The following is a 19,615-nucleotide window of genomic DNA, read 5'->3' as shown; positions in this document are numbered from 1 at the left end:
ACACATTCCCTTAGGAACTTAGCCCAATATTTAAGCCATTGCTTAACTTTCTATGAAACAATCTGTAACAAATGACGTTGCGGTTGTTATCAGAGCAATGAAAGAGTACAAAATAATTGTATTATGAATCCGACACATCTTACACAACTCATAGACCCAGGGGAGGGAGGTGGGGTACGGGACACAAAATTTTTTTAGAGTTAAAAATTACTCTATCTCCTATATAAGTCCAAATGAAAAACTTCATAAAGACAAACATCCAATGTTATTACCTATTTTTCATTTGCTAATTTAATTACTAACATTTAACCCAAATAAACACAATGGTAAAATATTAAAAGAAACCATGTTCCCCTAGTTATTCTTCTGACACCAAATGCGTGAGTTCTCCACACCAAGCAATTCTCCAACTCTCTGCAGACACCAATTGCAATTCGATTCACTTCTGACACTACCCACAGCCATTGCACACCACACAGGTTAAGGGCTCAGTCCCATGAGACTGCTCCCCCCGTCCCCCAACTTTAGATGCCAATCATATGTCCTGGCCACCCACGCTTCTGACCACCAGCTATGAACCAGAGGTTTCCACCAACCCCATCTTGGGTTTAAAATGCACTGGAATGGCTCACAGAACTCAGGGAAACACTTCACTTACTTTTGCTGGTTTATTATTAGGGATAAAACCCAAGAGGCAAATGGAAGAGACACACAGGGCAAGCCGCGTGGGAAGAAGGGGTGAGCAGTTTCCACACTTCTGCAGGCACCCGACGTGTTTGCCAACCTAAAAGCTCACTCTCCCAGCACCCGACGTGCTTGCCAACCTAAAAGCTCACCGAACCCCTTCTTTAGGGTTTTTGGAGGTTCCACTGCATAGCAACATTTGATTAAATCTCTGGCAACTGGTGATTAACTCACTCCCCAGTCCCTGTCCCCTCCCAGGCGGTCTGAGGGTGGCTGAAAGTTACAGCCCCCAAACCACACGGCTGCCTCCTTGGGCAGCCAGCCCCACCCTCCTGTCGCCCTGCAACAGCACAAACTCCAGTGCGGTTGAAAGAGGTTCATGATGAATGAGAAAGACATCTCTCTCATTCCAATCACTACGGAAATTCAAGGGTTTTAGAAGCTGTGAGCCAGAAACTAGCTACAAAGACCAAATATATGTATTTCTTATGATATCAAAATACATACTATATATAAACCATTCAAAGATAAGCTGAAGCAAATAAAAACTCTTAAGAGTTTATCTGAGCAAAAATCCTCTCAAATAGGGCAGTGCCAACCATTAGTGTTCAGGAGCGCTCTGCGGAAGGAGCCAGAAGAGACCTGTCGCACGGAGCAAAGACGGGCCGTCACCGACCCACTGCGGCTGCCAGGGCAGCCGGCTGTCCGACCCGCGCGTCCCCAGGGCGTCTGTCACATAACGTTGGGGCATTTCAGGCTCACACTTTGGTTTGCTCGTGCGGGCTCCTCCAGCATTATTAGAGTGGCCGCAGTCTGACTGCCTCCTGGTTTAATTAACATTTCTGGTTCTAAGGCAAATGTCAGCTCTGGGCTATCCCCGCAGACCTTCGGTGTGGAGCTCTACAGTGCGGGCTTGCACTTAGGATGAACGTGCGAACCGTCAGGGGTCCTAAAACCAGGAGCTCACATGCATGAGCACAGGGTTAGAAAAGAAAGTGTGAAAGCTGCACTCCCTATTACTAAGTTCTAAAATGCAGTCCGTAAATTTAAGAATTATATGGAAATGAAAACTTTCAGATGCCATTTTCAGCAGTAAGTGCCATATAGATGGTGTAAAGGAGGCAGCGGAGAACGAGGAGAACTAACATGTAATGCATTTCAAAATGGGGTTGAGATTGGTTTTAACGATGAAGAGATGTGGCCCTCATGTCCACGCTCTCTCATGAGATGGGGCGTCCCCCGAGAAGGGACCATGGCAACACCGGCACCACACAGGTGACACGGTGCTTGCGATGCTCCTTGCGCACCCACGTCACCCCAGGCTGAACCAACTGAGGAACCTGCCGGGGGAGAAACAGACAGGACGGGGCCTCACAGTTCGATCTCCTTGCAGAGGCGCACGGGGAGGCTGAAGCGCATGAGGCCCTGCCACTCCTCGGCCGTGCAGATGCTGTGGTAGGACAGCTTCTCCATCGTCACCCGGTAAATGCACTCAGAATGGCGGATTCGGTGGTACATCTGCAAGGCAGATCCAAACAAAAGGTAAGACGAAATGAGTGTTTAAAGTAGTTCTGCCACTAAGAATCAGAACTAGAGCTGAGACCACTGCTGTTACCCATTAACTCTCATGACTCTGCGCCTCCATGTACCCTGAAGGCGCCCACATGGGCCGCTGAAGTTACAAAACACATAAGATGAAAACAGACACGGCATCTCGCTTTTGAAAGAAGTATCACTTCTGCATCTGGACAACCGTCTCTGGATGGTGAGGTTCCTTGCATCTATCCACCGACCCCTCCTGCTTAGACCCCTGGCCCCCAGAACTGTGAGAAGTCAGGGTCTGCGGCTTCTAGACCACACGGTCTGTGGTGTTCTGTTTCCGCAGCCCAAACCCATGGAGAAATTAACTTTTTTTTCCTATGTCTCTTTTTAAAAATATTTATCTTAGTTCTTGGTGATGTCAAAGTCCTTTAGTCCAGGGAATCTCAACAACGTTTGACCATGAAGTCCTTCCTCAGTAAAAGAACCCGGGAAAGGCATGCTCAGTAAATGAACAGTCCTTTAGCAATTACACGCACACACGTGCCTTGTGCAGATCCACTGTTTGTATTAAAATAGAAATAGAAAAAGATAGAAATACAAAGTACGTACTTTTAATATTTTATTACTGAGCAAGATTCTTTTTATTCTTATTAAACAATTACCTATTTTATAATTAAAGCACTAATTAAGTATGTTATCAACTGTCAAGTTTTTTCTTTAGTAATCTGTGAGATGGCGATGTTAAGGTCTGGGTTCAGTCTGATTTATTTCAATACCTAGAGATTTTCAGTTATACTATTGGAGAAAGACATGCCAAAAAGAATGTGGATCCAAATGGAATGCAGGACTGGTTACTCTTACGCATCACACTTAGAGTGTCGTTCCATAGCCACTAACATTTCTGGCTTAAATTCACATAACTTTCCATTTCCCCTGAGAACCGTCAAGCGAGTTAGGCATCATTCACCAGGTTTGAAACCAATGAGACTTCATGAAACTCTTCATGCGGAAGACTTTAGTAAGGTAAAACTGTTTCATAAAGTAAAGCCATAAAAAACATTCCATTTTAGAGGAATAAGAGGTAAAAGGGAATGCAGGACAATGGGACAAACAGAAAACAAGATGGCGGATTTGTACTTAAACATAAGATGCGCTAGTGGAAACATCCCGGTTAAAGACTGCCTGACCGGATAACAAAGCAAGACCCAGCTTATGCTGCTCACAAGAATCCTAAATGAAAGGGAGACAGACCGTAAGAGAATTTCAATCTCAGGAAACAAACTGAGGGTTGCTGAAGAGGAGGGGGAGGGGAGGGGTGGAGGGGCCGGGGGGATGGACATGGGGGAGGGAATGTGCTATGGTGGGAAAAAATAAACAAATTAAAAAAAATTAAAGACCTAAATAAGGTAAAATGCTGGGAAGGCCACACCACTTAACGCCAGTAAAAGAAAGCCCGAGTGGCTGGATTAATCCCAGAGAAAGTAGACTCCAGAGCAAAGACTATTACCAGGGATAGCGAAGGATTATTTCAAATGACAAAGGAGCGCATATGTCAAGAGGACACTGTGTTCCTAAACATCAGCTGGTTTTCAACGATGTGTACAGGCAAGAGGGCGGAGAAAGGACAGCAAGTGTAACAAACGGTGCTGGACCAACGGACACTCACATGCAAATAAATAAATGCAAGATGACCCTTGCCTTCAACCATCTGCAAAAATTTACTCAAAATGGATCACAGACTTAAATGTAAAACCTACGCTTCTAGAAGAAAACATAGGAGAAAATCGTTGTGACCTTAGGTTAGGCAAATAGATCTTTGATACAATGCTAACAGCATGATCATGAAAAGAATTAAAACTAGAGCTACCCTGTGACCCTGCAATTGCACTCCTGGGTATTCGCCCCAAGGATATAGATGTAGTGAACAAAAGGGCCATCTGTACCCCAATGTTCATAGCAGCAATGGCCACAGTCGCCAAACTGTGGAAAGAGGTGAGATGCCCTTCACCGGACGAATGGATAAGGAAGATGTGGTCCATATACACTATGGAGTATGATGCCTCCATCAGAAAGGATGAAAACCCAACTTTTGTATCAACATGGACGGGACCGGAGGAGATGATGCTGAGTGAAATAAGTCAAGCAGAGAGAGTCAATTATCATATGGTTTCACTTATTTGTGGAGCATAAGGAATAACATGGAGGACATTGGGGGATGGAGGGGATAAGTGGGATGGGGGAAATCGGAGGGAAGAAGAACCATGTGAGACTGTGGACTCTTGAGAAACAAACTGAGGGTTTTGGAGGGGAGGACGGTGGGGGGTCGGGTGAGCCTGGTGGTGGTTATTAAGGAGGGCACGTATTGCATGGAGCACTGGGTGTGGTGCATAAACAATGAATTTTGGAACACTAAAAAGAAATAAAATAAAATAAAATAGAAAAAAAATCCCAATTGGACTTCTTCAAGATTAATAACTGCTCTTAGAAAGACACTGTTAAGAGAATGACAAGCCAAGCCAAAACTGGGAACAAATATTTGCAATAACTTATCTGATAAATACCTTGTGTCTAGAACATATGAAGGACTATTAAAACTCAGTAAGAAAACAAACAGTTGCAAACAAAAAAGAGCAATTTGAGAAGACACTTTACCAAAGAAGACACAGAGGTGGCAAATGCGGAGGAACTAGAACACACACGGGGGTGCTGGGAATGCACCAGGGGCTCAGCTGCTTTGCAAAACAGTCTGTCAGACTTCTAAACACCCCCCTTGCACCTGACCAGCCAGTCCACGTCCAGGCATTTACTCAATGGAAATGAAAGCCACACTTATAAACACTTGTGCACAGATGCTCACTGTAGCTTTATTTGTAATAGCCAAAACCTAGAAATGACTCAGATGCCCATCAACAGGTGACTGAGTAGTTTTAGGATTCCATTTATATAAAATAACTCTAGAAAAATGCAAAGTAATTTACTATGGTGACAAAAAGGCAGATCAGTGGTTACCCGAAACAGGGGTGGGGTGGGGGTAAAGATGGGAAGGGTCACGAGGGAGGTTTCCAGGGGCACCCAGAAACACGTGCCACAGTGGATGTGTCGTGACTTGATGGCAGTGATGGTTTCCTTGGGCTGTGTGTACAGGCACTTGTCACACTGGACACTCTGGACACACGCAGTGCACCGCATACTTATAAACCTCAGGAAAGCTGCTTAGAAGTGCTCTGTCCCCAGTCTCTGTAAAGCCTGTGAACATGTGTATGTGGGAGTCACGTGACAATGCGACGGTGACAAGAATACGCGCAGACATCTGTTTCCCATGTGTTCTCTTCGCAGGACGCGTTTACTTGGAAAAGCAGCTGTTTTCTTATTCAGTGTGAATGTGACTTGTGATGCCAAAGTCAGATTAAATACTGTTTATTTGAATCTATCTTCCAAATAATGAAATATTGACTGTACTTTGTCATCCTAAAAGATCGGCACACTTGGAATATTTATCTTTTTGTGAAAGATGAGATGTGTAGTAATATATGAATTCAGCAACTATTCCAAGTAGTTTGCCACACGCAGCAAATGTGTAGGGAGCACGATGGAAATAGAAGTCCACTTCAAACCACCTCCGTAACTCAATTGTGTGGGCCAGCTGGTGTACAACCGCCCGCCTGAACATGGACCGGGCTACAAATGCAAAGACAGAATTCCTCTTAATTTATTCATGACTTCCCAGGGATGTTATTTTTCTTGTTTAAATTTGGGTTTAGTTTGGTCTAAACATTTAATCATGTTTGCATCCAGGTTTTGTGATGCAACACCCAGCAGGTTAGAAGAGCTCTGGACCCACGGAGCCAGCTCCTCTAATGACACAGCTGAGTTAACTCAAGGTCATGGACAGTGACACATTCTTCAAGAGACACAGGGAAACCTAGACAGATTTTAAGAGGACCGACTTCTACCTCCTTAACTTTCACACATACTCTGACCTAAAAAATGACTTTTGTCCCCCTCCCTTTTTAAAATAACCCCTTCCCCAAATTGCTTAAATACAAAACATCTTGAAACATAGGAAAATATGAAATATGGTATCAATGAGGTCTAATAGCAGATTCTGAAGTTTTCATAAAATATCGATGGTGGTGAATCTAAATAAATCTTCAGCCGGCAGATCATCTGAAATAACCTTTGATGATGGAGTTATCGGGACTTCTTGGCATCTTAGCTCAGGTGGAGTTTAAATTGAGAGAAATTGCTATAATAAAATTCTTTCTGCTATTTACTCATTAATGAAGGCAATTCTTAGGGCTTCCTCAAAAATTCCTCAATGAGTAGGAATAACATTGTTGCTGAATAGTGGGAATCCAATTCCTCAGTGCCAAAGAACAAAGTTCCAAAGATGGAAAGGAGACAGCCAGAAGGAGTTGTACGGGGTGAGACAGGATATATGTCCGGGGAACAGAGAAGAGAATGATGGCAGAGGATTATGGAAAACTCTCTTCCAAATAATGAGAAAAGGAGGGAAAGCGTTTCAGAGGAGAAACCTGGCAGACCCCGCCTTAACCAAGTGACAAAGCCAACAACACCAGTGAAAGAATGTGTGCCTGCTAACGGGACTCAACGGGAACACACCATTCCGACATATTCCTGGCAAAATTACAACCTGATATAATCATGCGGAAGTACCAGACAAGTCCAAATTAAGAAGCGCTCTATAAAATAACTGGCCTATACACTTCAAAAATACTCAGGTCATGCAAGGCAAGGAGAAAGGAATGGTTCCAGATTAAAGGACACTAAAGAACTTCACAGTTTAGCTAACGGTTCCTGGTGCCATTCGGCTGAGTGATGTTCCCCCAAATTTTATGTTGAAACCTTGAAGCCCCAGTACCTCAGAACGTGACACATTTGGACACAGGGCCTTGAAGGAAGGAATCAAGGTAAAATGAGGTCAGCAGGGTGGGCCGCATCAGTATGACAAGCGTCCTTACAAGGATGGGGGTGAGGACACAGACACACACACAGGGAAGACCATATGATGACACAGGGGGACAGAGGAAGGCCATCTACAGACCAAGGGAGAGGCCTCAGAAGAAACCAAACCCACGGCCATCCTGGACTTCATTACCCAAACTGCGGCAAAATAACTTCTGTTCTCTAAGCGCCCGGGCTACGGGGCCGCTTCGGGCAACCTCACGTACTAAGGGCCAGTGTGAGCTTCTGGACTCTTAAATTACGCAGTGGAGAGCAGGATGACGGGCCTGTCTTTAGAAAATACTAGCCGAAGGACTCAGGGGTTATGAGAGCTTTTGTGTAAAACCTGCTCCCAAATGGCTCCGAGGAACACGGCGGCCGTGGCTGAGGCCAGGAGAGACAGGAGGAGGAGCATCGGCCTAACAAGGGTAGCATTTCCGAATCGGGGAGCATGGGGAGGCTCTAAGGGAACCTCTGCATTATTTTTACAACTTTGCGTTCTGTCTGAAGTTCTTTCAAAACAGACAGTGTAAAAACTTACACTAAACTTAGTTTCATTCTAAAGTAGGTAAAATGCATGCATAGGTATATTAGCTTTTTATTTTAAGCCACAGACATCTCATTAGGATATAATACATCCAATAATTTGTATTTTTTGTTTTTGATCATTACTCATCAAAATTTCCTAACATGGTTGCTTTGAGCATTTGTATCCTAATAATAACATAAAATATACTACCATGAGGCAAAACTAATTTTTGACACTTATTATTCATGTTTTAGATTATCTTAATTAGTAAGACACTCTTAAGAATAAAATACATTACATTAGATCAAACTTTTGTGGGGTCACAGAGATACACGTTCAGAGAGAAGAAACAAAGAAGCTGTGATTTCCAATCCCAAGGGCCTGCTGTTGTAGTCTTACACGGACTATACTGGCTCTCAGCAGCTCCAGTAGATTCCATTGGACACACTCAAAAATTGATGAAAAGCAATATTCAGGATATATTTGAAATTACATTCTGCACAACTTTCAAGCTAAACAATTATGTAAGCTGTCAATATTTTTATTTATGGGGAGAAACACAGGGACAGAGAATGTCTGAAGCAGAAAGCATCTGACAACTGCATGAATGTGTTTCAGAGGAACCAAGCCTTTCCAAAAAGGCCATTTTTCTACATTAGTAAGGTGTTAACTTCCATTTAGGTTGGTTTAGCTTAAAAAAAAAAAAAGGTGAATAAAATTATCCCTGACTTTTTAAAAAATATCGGTAATATCAGTGAAGGATACTAGCGTATATGGAACACTGACGTTTCACGCAATTATTTTAAAGCGAGACCTTGTAAGACAAGTGGAAGTTCACGCAGGACGCGGGGACCAGGACAGATGCGCCGTGAGGGTCAAGTGAGCGGACACCTGGAGCGTGTCCCGGGCGGTCTTTGCACAGGCGTCGTGGCTCACTTTCGTACGGGCTCTCACGCGGGCGACGCGTGACAAACATAAGGGTTTACGTCCCCTTTTCCTTACTCACTTCAGCAGACACCCTGAGACATAAACCTGCTGCTCCAACACTTTACCTTGATATTAACCTCATTCTTCTTTTTAACAAATTCACACCTTGAAACAAATGCTAAAATACTGGACTTTTTTTCCCAAGCGTTTTAAGACATTTCCTAAAACATGTAGAACCGGGAATCACCGTTTCTCACGTATGAAGGAAATACTGAGAAAACCAAACAAGACAGCAAAACAAAACCCAATCCTTTCCCCTACTTGATTTAAGCAGTTTTAACGCTGATACTGAGCGTTTGAAAAGCTATTTAAGGAAGCATTACTCACATTGGCACAGTGTAAGGCTAAAGCACAGAAGACGGCGAACATCTTGAAGTTGTTCTCGTCCGTTTTCGAGAAGGCACTGCCGCTGATCTTGTTCACCATCTGCACCACGCCGATCACGCTCCCTCGGCTCACGATGGGCATGCACAGGATATTCCGGGTGGTGTACCCCGTGTACAAGTCCACTTCCCTGCGCCACGGGCAAGGCCACGCAGCAGCGCACAAGCACAGGAGAGAATAAGCTGCACATTCTGCCATAAATCTCAACTCGGTTTCGCAGTTTACACGCTTCTATTACAAATAATCGTAATGGAACTGCCGAGCTTCTAAGTTCAAGGACTATGTGACATTTGAAAGTGTATCATTAAAGTCTCTTCAAAAATATTCTAACCAATTTGTTCTTTTGTTTTCAAGAGAGTTTTCTAGAACAGTCTCTCGGAGACTTTCAGCATGTCGTTCAGTTTCATGTACGCACGGCATTGTTAAGTAAACACACACATCGGATGCAGGGGATGGATATGATAAATTTGGTAAAGTCACATGTTCCTTCGAACTTGGTCCTATGTTATGAGAGCTGCAACTTGCAGACGGGAGCGATCACCTTGAGAACTTAGAGCTGGTCAGCACACGGCATACTGTTCCTGTTCTGTGAACGGTCTGAACGGAATACACGGCCGCTGTCCTTGAGCGGACGGCTACCAGCCTACGACAGCTGAGGACTTGTGAGAAGAGATATTATGGCCCCGGGGCACCTGGGTGGCTCAGTGGGTTAAAGCCTCTGCCTTCGGCTCAGGTCATGATCCCAGGGTCCTGGGATTGAGCCCCGCATCGAGCTCTCTGCTCAGCAGGGTGCCTGCTTCCCCCTCTCTCTCTGCCTGCCTCTCTGCCTACTTGTGATCTCTGTCTGTCAAATGAATAAATAAAATCTTAAAAAAAAGAGAGATGTTATGGCCCCAAATACTTACTATCTGATCCTTAATAGAACATTTTGCTGACTCCTGGTTTAGAGAAAAGATTTTTGGCAAACAAGACTCAGTTCCACAGACACAACCATGTACCTGAGCGAGGTGAGTGAGATGCTGTCATTTGTGCTCCTTGAACTGTTCTGAGATGCATGGATCCGGTGGCGGGTGTCAGTGGCTCAGCCCTCTCCCCTGTACAGGGCTACTCTGGGGCATGGGCAGACCACATTTTATTTACCGACTCACCGGTTTGTGGAGGGTATTGCTTTGTTAACAGCCAGTTTTTTGGCAACTGTGAATAATGATGTTTTGGATATCTGTATACCAAGTTTTGTGTGGACAGATGTTGTTTTTCTTGATACCGACACGTGAGGCTGATTGAGCACAGTAAGCGTACGCTTAACTCCACAAGAAACTGTGCAGCCATTTTCCAAAGCGGTTGTATCATTACACACTCCCGTCAGCAGAGCGTGTGAGCCCAAGTGTCTCCACATCCTTGCCAACACCTGCTGATGCCACTTTTTATTTATCTATTGGGGGGGGGGTGGCAGGAAAAGAGAGAGAGAGAGAGAGAGAATCCCAAGCACATGCAACACTCAGAGTGAATGTGGGGCTTGATCCCACGACCCTGAGCCACCCAGCACCCGGCTAAGGCCACTTTTTCCAAACTGTGTCCGTTCAAACTGTTGTGTAGTGAGGTCTCACGTCATATTTCTGCTTCCCCCACATCAAACATCTGCTCGTGTGTTTAATGGCTATTCATGCATCTTCTTCTGTGAAATGTCTGTTAAAATTCTGGGTCCTATTTATCGAAGTAGGTGATCTTATTATGTGCAAAGAGTGGTTACATCCTCTGGATGCAAGTATTTTGTCAGATACACGTTTTGCAAATATTTTCTCACCATCTGTTGCTTACCTTTTCACGTTCTTAAAAATTGACCCATAAAAATTTTACATAACAGTTTTAAATAAGGATATATAAATATTTTCAGTATTTAAACCCTAAAATAACATGTTTGTTTTTTGGGGAAAAAACTGGGGTGTTTAACTGTGTTTACATACAAGTTGCACATATTTGACACTGATCAAATTTCTGAAAATACTTATTGTTTATGCTATTCTATCGCCTTTTAAAGTAAACCAAATGTTAGAATTAACAGAACACTACTGTCAAAGTATCTGAACTATTACTCCCTACCAGTCACAGCATTAGTCTTCAGACAAAATTGTAATTTTGAGATTTATAAAAATCAGATTACATAATTTGGTTTCTAGTTCTCCAGGGAAACTCAAAACAAAACAGAAAATCTTTATATGCCATCCAATACCCGACTTTAATAATATCCAGTAAAAGCAGCAATCATGGAGTTCCCACTGCGCATCAGGTGGAGTCGCCAGGTCTCTTACGAGCATTTTCTCTAATCTTACCAAAACCGAGACCAACAAAACAAAACGAAACAGAAAGCACCCTATAAAACAGGTATTTCTGTACCACCTTAAAGATGAGGAGACAGAAGCTCAGTGAGATTAAGTCACTCACTCCAGGTCGCTCTAGAGCTAAGAAGTGACGGAGCTAGAATTCGCAAGGAGGTATCTCCACCAGTCGCTGTGACTGCCTTGCAGGGCGCGGTCTGATGGAGAACATGCCCAGGACAGAATGATTAACACTATAATGAAAACAAAGACAGCCTTGCAAACTTAAATTCTTCCTGTATAAATGGTTTTGTGACATTTTAATGTCTTATAGTTGGATCTCATTAATGGTTTAGAGTCTGTCATTTTATAAGAATCTGGAAACACTGAGTACTGATAACAGAGTTGGTTCAAAGAAAGTGTAACAGGGTGCCCGGGGGAAGATGCCAACGGCACTGGCACGTGGGGAGCACAGAGGCCGCAGCAGGTGGACAGAAGGAGAGGCTGACGGGGCGCAAACTATTTCTTACCTGTTGAAGCGTGGGTCTGCATAGGCATCTGGAATGTTCAGGACTTCCCCTGTTCTTGCTACCTGACCAGCAATTCCTTTCTCAATTGAAAATCTGCAGATATAAAAGAGAGGGACATGCCAATTAAAATATAGATGTTGTGAAATAACTTGAAACGTTTCACTACCACTAAATAGTAAAGAAAAAGGCATTGTTCTGTTTTAAATACTTGCATTAATTTTACATGTACATATTCAAAATCCTCTTATATAACATGTAAAGGTAAAGCAGAGAAACACTGCACAGTAATCACTTCAGAAGCTTACTTAAAAAGATATAATCCACAATATATTAAGTTATACTTGATCATAAACTGAAATTGAGAAATTAACTAACACTCTCCTCTACTGACCAATAATAATATTTCATATTTGCAAAGTACCTTATAATTTACAAGATGCTTCAACATAAATTTTCTTTAAATTACTTACTTACTTACTTACTTAATTTAACCATGCCCAACATGGGGCTTGAACTCATGACCCAGAGATCAAGAGTCCCATGCTCTAATGACTAAGCCAGACGGACCCCCTCAACATAAATTTTCTTAATTAATTCTCACTGTGTGAACAGAAGCCCATAAGGGATCAGTAACCTGCCAACATTCCATTAACTTTTTGTTAGTGGCACCATAAAAACAAGAATACAGGTCTACACCAGTGTATTTTCTACCACACACATAACCAAACTTAGAGGTTATGTCTGATTTGAGATACTATGCAGGACTGGGACCTTAAGGCTTTTGTAACACAAGCACTATATAAAAACAACACAATTTAAAACTTCTAGTATCTTTGCTTCTCTAATTTGTTAAATTTAAAAACAATCAAAATACAAGCACTATTTGATTACACTTAATTATGTTTAGGTATCTAGTATCAGCACTTTCTTTCATAAATACATTCTTATTTTGTAAATAGTTTTCCAATTACAGTATCACCATAGTACATGCACTCATTTCAAAATTAGTTAAGAAAGAGGTCTATGGCCCACAAAATCTACAGATTTCAATAGCTTAAAAATAATTTCCATAATATCACATTTTCTGTATTATAGGAAATAACTATTATTGAAATAAAGCTCAAACTGAAGGGGAAAAAAAAAAACCAAAAGACAATTGACACAAAAGAGAATTAACTTTCTTAAAATGCCAAAAAGCGAGACCAACACTGTAAAAAGCAAGCTTGCTTTGTCCTGGTTTTCCTGTGGTTTGAACAACACGCCCAGAACAAATTAGAATGCTGTAAGCAAACAGTGTCAGAATGCATTTCATGATTTTTGCTTGGTTTCCCTGGTCTGCTATCTCCGGTCAGATCGCTAAGAGGCAGACCCTTACATCAACGGCTGACATCAACTGGCCAACTGAGAGAGCTGCAGCCCAGCAGATCCCCCTGGTTCTCCCACACTTGTCAACACAAACTTCAAGTTATTGTCTCCAAGATGAGATCGGTATCAGCCCTGGCAAGGAACACCTGAACCTTCTGCAAGAGAAATTACTTGAGCAGACTGATTGACTGAGGTCTAAGAAACAAAGAAACCAAAAATAAAACAAGTAAAAATAAAAAATCTAAATAGTGGCTCTAATTTGGAGTTCCGTGAGTGTGGAGTACAGGATCCGTCACCCTAGGGCCCCAGAATGGGGAGTGCTCCGCCGCAGGCAGCGGTGAGGACTGGTTTGGGACCTGTCCTCGCTCCTGTTCTTGCACACCTGCGTGGCTCTTGTATGTGACAGGCCAATGAACAGCAATCCATAATTAAAAAGGAATAGTGTTTTACTACAATGTTGTTACTACCAACTTTGTATTATGATGTAGAAAATAGTTCAACAAGATACATAAGCAAAAGGGATGCAAATGTCTAAAAAAAGGGCCAAGTTTTGAATGTTAAGCTTGATTCTTAAAAGTTTGGTGACAGTGCTCCTTGTAGATGTTCAGATTGTGATAAAAGATTGAGCAAGCAAGCCTCTACCAGTTAAATGTCACTCTGTTCATTTAAGTGACAGAAACTGCCATTTAAAGAACAAAGAAGGCTTTAGTTTCTAGATGCAACAGAAGTGTGCTAGGTGACCGATTAAACCAACTAGTCAGTTACAGAATAATGTGTTTAAGTCATTAACTACACCGGGTCAATTTCCACTGTGGTCTGGACTTGGAGACAGCCCCACAGTATGCGAAGGATGGGGCAGTGGTTTTTAAGTATGCCCTGTTCCAAGACATAGGAAAACCCTGCAGACTCCAGGTGGGATGAACCTTTACCTACCTGGGAGCACTAGTAAGTTTTTCCAACATGATTTCCAAAAGGACCGCCTCCGGAAGACGGCATTTCCAGGAGTGACGCTAAAGCTTCCTAGGCGCGGTTTCGCTGGCACTGCAATGTCATTCCCAGAAGTACTACCTTCAGGAGGCGGGTCCTGGTGGGAATGATATCACAGTATGACAAGTACTGTCAGCACACCTGTGGATAGGCACAGAAGAGTGGGTAACGGGACACCCGCACAGCTGCAGTGACCGCGTATGGACACTCTACTTCCAGCTGTACCTTATCTCTTTGGTCTTCTTGAAGATAGGTTTTCCTTCCTTTTCCTCTCCAATATCAAAAAGGTCTGAATATAACTCCTTGTTCTTATGGTCTACCTGGAAAAGTGCACAACGATCTGCATTCACCAGATTTTTTGCATATATCTAAAGACAAACAATAAAACAAGAGTAAGCCAATGAGAAATTCGGAGGTTAAAGGCAAACTTTATCAGACATAAATATAAATTTCAGCTGATCTATACTTGGTGGAAAATTAGCACTCTAACTCAATAAATACAGGTATACACTGCCCATCCCTGTTCATGTGTGGACACTTGCAGACACCAGCATGAATGAATGAACAGCTGCTTGCACGCGTGCCGTGGGGCTGGGTGTGGAAATACTACAGAACGTTCCTGTGGGCTGGAAAGCAGCTGCTGGCCTCACTCCCTCAGAGCCCGGCTGCACCGTGGCCCCTCCTTCCAGAAGCTCTGGGGCTTTACCCTCAGGCCTGGTGTTAGCCTCTGCCAGCTCTGAGGCCAGCGTCCATTTTGACTGGCTGGCATTTGTAATGCAGCAGTTGTAAAATATAATACGAAATACGACTTCTAATGAGGTTCATATTCACATCTGTTGCATTTTCCCTGCTGCACTAAACCATGTGTAACAATTATGACGTGTTTACTATGTGCCGACACTCTCACACCCTTTAGGTGTCTTCCTTTACTTAATCCCCACAATCATAATATTAAGTCAGGGAATATTTTTATTTCCACTTTACATGTTAGGATAACTGAGGCAGAGAGGTAACTAGACTTGTCCACTGTTACATGCTGGTAAGGGCAGACTGGGTATTTGAACTCGTACTAGCTGTTTTCATGGCCTGTGCTCCTATAACAAGTATGCTTTTTCATTTCTAATTGGAAAAATATATATTCCATTTTGTCATTCACTTGTTCATCAATTTCCTTTCACAATCATTTCTTTAATGCCCCAAATACCTCACTGTCCCCTCAGGCTGAGCCCGCAGCTGCGGCACAGTGAGCACATTTACCTCGACTGAGACTTCTGGGAACCTAAACCTTCCGCATTTTAGACATGAAGTTATTCCCCAGAGAAAAAGAGTTGATTCTCAGAAGAAAACAGCCATCACAAAGTCTATGCAAGAGGACATGGGCCACCTTGTGGCCAGAGGAAAATATAAAATCTCATGTAAAACTACTCAACAGATTTTATAAAAAGAAATCAAGACAGGTTAGGTACCCCGGTTCGTCCCCATGGTATACACTTGTCTTGACTAACAGTACTCATTCAACGAATACTGGCCACGCCGGGGACTAAGTGTACTGGGTATTATCAGGACGAGAACTAGCCGTTCGTCTCTTTCCACCATCCTGAGAGTTCTGTGACAGCAGAAAGTGCTGCTTGTTTCCCCCGCAGTATTCCAAAAACCCAGCACAATGCCTAAAGCAGAGGTCAACTAAGTCCGTTTGCCAAATCTAGTCCATTGTCTGTTTTTATAAATAAAGTTTTATTGGGAAGGAGCTATGTTCATTCCTTTATGTATCGTTTGAGGCTGCTACAACGGCCGAGTTGAGGGATGGCAACAGACTATGGCCCAGGAAGCATAAAACTTTACTATTTGATCCTTAACAGAAAAATGTCTGCCAGCCCTTCGTTTAGAACATGTAAGGTCTCCATAACCTAAGAGCCCTCAATAACTGTCTGAGGGCGGATGAAGGACATGGAGTTAGGAAGACTGAAATGGGAGTGCACTGTGGGCAAACAGAAGAATCACCCATCTACTCTGCAAACTCAAGCCATCTCGAATCATTAAATAATAACGATGATCCTACATTCTTAGAGATTACATTATGAAAAGTGGAATTTGCATCCCTAGTGCCTAGGTCATGTTAAGTGCTTAATACTTTGGCATAATTTACGTTAATATTTATTAAGACCTGAATGGAATGGACGATTTTTCTAGAAAAAGGAAATGAATCATGAAGGAGTTGAAAAATCTGAACAGAACAGAATCATAAAGACAACTGTACAATTGTCAAAGAATGATCCCCAAAAAAGGCCTCAGGCCCAAGTGATTTCAAGAATGAATTATGTAAGAATCTTCAACAAATAAACTCTCATCCAGTTTACAGTGTTCTATGTTCAGAAAGAACAAAACTTTTTCAGTTACTTTTAGAAAACCTGCCACACACTGATACTGGAAATTGACAAAGACACTATAAAAAAAGAAAATCACAAACCGATTTACCTTGAAAACAGAAGAAAACTCATAAATAAAAACTTTCAGCAAATCCAACTTAGGAATAAGTCAACACATTACAATATCTATACCCATATCTAAGCCCCTACAACACCTGGCTTTGAACATCGACAGGGCTCGCACCCGGTAGACCCACGGGGCTCCCATGCAGACTTAACTTGCCTCGGGACCAGCGCAAAAGCAGCAGTTTGAAAAGCTCCTAGAATGTATGTGAAGAAGAATCATTCACTAATTTTACAGTGTCTGCCAGATGAGCAGGAGCCTTTTGGGACATGAAAGCGCTGGTGGGTGTCATTTTTGCACTTCCCCTGGACCTTGCCAGTGTCGGAGGGCAACGCTCCAGCCCTGCACTCTCCTGTGGCCACGTCAAAACTGGAGGATGCTCCCCAGCCCAGTGCTCTCCCCCAGCCTCGCTAAAACTGGTGGGGTGTGTGGAGTCTGCTCAGGGGATGCCCCTTGATCGTCTGGCTCTGGTGGCCAGGGAGGTGGTGGGTTGGCTAGCATGCCTGGGTCCTATAGGATTGTAACAACCGGAAAGACCATTCTCGGCAGGCTACTACCCCCCAGGGCAGTACACAGTCACAGACTGAAACACACCCCTCGTTTTCCTGTGAAAAAGGCCTATTTACTTGTCCTGAAGCCTCAACCTGAGGACCAGAAACAGGTCTGGCACACATCAAGAGACTACACAGGAGCCATCTGGGACAGCAGGGTGGGGACGCTGTCTCGGTGCTCTCCCTTGGCGTCGCTACAGCTCGCTGGTACCTCTCAGAGAGGAGCTCATAGACTTGTCTGGACAAGTTCCTCAATGTCTACGCTTCTCCTACCTAACTTTTGGGCATGTGTGTTGTAGGTCGCCAACAGACATCGTTTAACTTTTCCTTCTCTTCCTAATTTGCTATGAGTGTGCAGTTACTGGGTGTTGAGCATTATAAAATTTTTGTGTGTCATTATTCAAATGATGTAATTTTTCTTCCTTTACTTAATTAGAATAAGGAATTATATTACTTTATTACTTACTGTTCAACCACTCTTGCATTCCTGAGGTGAATGCTGTTTAGCTTGATGTAATCTTTACTCCTGGATTTGTTATTATATATTTTTGACTTGCATCGATATTTTGCTCAAAGGCTTTCCTTTTTTCTATCTTTAGATAGTACTGGCATTAGGTTGAAAAGCTGGATGGCAGCCAGCACTGGTGAGAATGTGGGGAAACTAGAGCCCATGGGCACTGCCGGGGGGAAAGTAATGTGGTGCAACCGCTCACAGACAGTCCGGCAGTTCCTCAAAAAGCGAAACACGCACTTATCATAGGACCCAGCAATCCCACTCCCAAGTGTTAACCCAAACAACTGGAAACAGGTATTCAAATAAAAAAAAATGTATGCAGATATTCAAAGCAGCACTTTTCGCATTAGCTGAAATGTGGAAACAATCCACATGTTCATCAGCCGGCGAAAGGCTACAAATGTAGTCAGTCCATCCGCACAGTGCCGCATGACTCAGCCATAAAAAACAACGAAGTCCTGGTACTTGTTACAGCCTGAGTGGACTTCGAAAACAGTGTGCTAAGTGCAAAAAGCCAGGCACAAGAGGCCACACATTACCTGATCTCTTGTACGTGAGATGTCTAGACTAGGTAAATCCACAGAAAAAGAAAGTAGATCAGTGGTTGCTTAGGACTGGGTGGGTGGGGGTGGAGGGAGGGAGGAAGACGGAGGCACAAGTCGGTGATGGCCAAAATGATATGGAGTGTCACTTTGAGATCACGAAAATGTTCCTAATTGACTGGTGATGACATATCTTTAAATATTGACATATCAAGTCACTGAATTGAACACTTTAAATGGATGAATAGTGTGGTATGTAAATTATATCTCAATAAAACTGTTTTTAAGAAGAATACTAGTCAACGAGTGTTTCCTATACTCCTCGTCAAACCATGTCAATTTGTATATTTATATTTTTACAGTTTAATGTTTTTCACTTCTTTACAAACTTCTTAAATTCCGTCATAAGCAAACAAATTATTTTTTACTATGCAATTAAGCAGGCTTTTTCATCCAAAATAAAACCATCAATATAACTAATTATATAAGGAACGGGCTGAAAGCGATAAAGAACTCCTAGTGTTATTAATTCCCTTCATAAACTTTCTGTCTCCACAAGACACAGAGCATATCACACTTTATACTCACCTGCCATGATATCAAAGAGAAACACATCAGTGTGCACCATGAAGCCCGGAGATAAGCCTATACGCCTATAACTTATTGCAAAGGGTTGCAATCCTCTGAGAAAAGACCAGGAAAACGGGAAGGAACAAGAACCCGTATCAAAGTACGCAGAGGGCAAGAATGGCACCCAGCAAGCCTGACCCCTGCGGTGCGCACAGACAGGCCACTCTGCCAGGAAGCCACTTCTTTAATGGGGTCTTGCCAGAGCACCAAAGCAGCAACACAAGAAAATATGGATAAAAGTCTACTTCTTAATGGCTTTCAGCTGCAAGTGCCTATCAGTCTGCCAGACAGGAGTAATTAAGATTAAAACTAAACAGAATGGACCTTAAGATCAAGAAGAGTCAGTTGGGAGTTCCTAGTGTAGTTGGTATGCAAAAGGTATTTCGCAGAGTATAAAAGGGAACTAAATGTCTTTTCAAAGTATAGCTCGCCACTGAATAATGAAAAACTCAGATATTTTTCCAAAAGTTATTCAAGATGCCTGCAAAATTAATCAAAAGTGACAAATAAATCAGAGTAACACCTCCGCTCACTAAGCACCCTCTTCTCATCGTACTTAACACAGCGTATACATCTAATACCTGAAAACATTCCACCATG

At 42.8% G+C, this 19,615-nt stretch overlaps 1 protein-coding gene across 1 annotated transcript in view; it reads right to left on the bottom strand.

Moving 5' to 3' along the window:
* Nucleotides 1-19,615, bottom strand: part of PDE10A (phosphodiesterase 10A) — a gene marked incomplete at its 5' end in the record, with an annotated part of 286,161 nt that overhangs the window by 46,055 nt on the left and 220,491 nt on the right. Inside the window, 4 exons of the mRNA XM_080806394.1 lie at nt 2,060-2,202; nt 9,035-9,221; nt 11,937-12,029; nt 14,514-14,656. Of these exons, the coding sequence (XP_080662520.1) occupies nt 2,060-2,202; nt 9,035-9,221; nt 11,937-12,029; nt 14,514-14,656 (566 nt within the window). The remainder of the gene's footprint in view (nt 1-2,059; nt 2,203-9,034; nt 9,222-11,936; nt 12,030-14,513; nt 14,657-19,615) is intronic.

The sequence above is a fragment of the Martes martes genome, assembly GCF_963455335.1.
Source record: "Martes martes genome assembly, chromosome: 6".
In the NCBI taxonomy this organism is placed as follows: Eukaryota; Metazoa; Chordata; class Mammalia; order Carnivora; family Mustelidae; genus Martes; species Martes martes.
The sequence above is the reverse complement of the archived record's forward strand: the minus strand, read 5'-3'. Positions and strand labels throughout refer to the sequence as shown.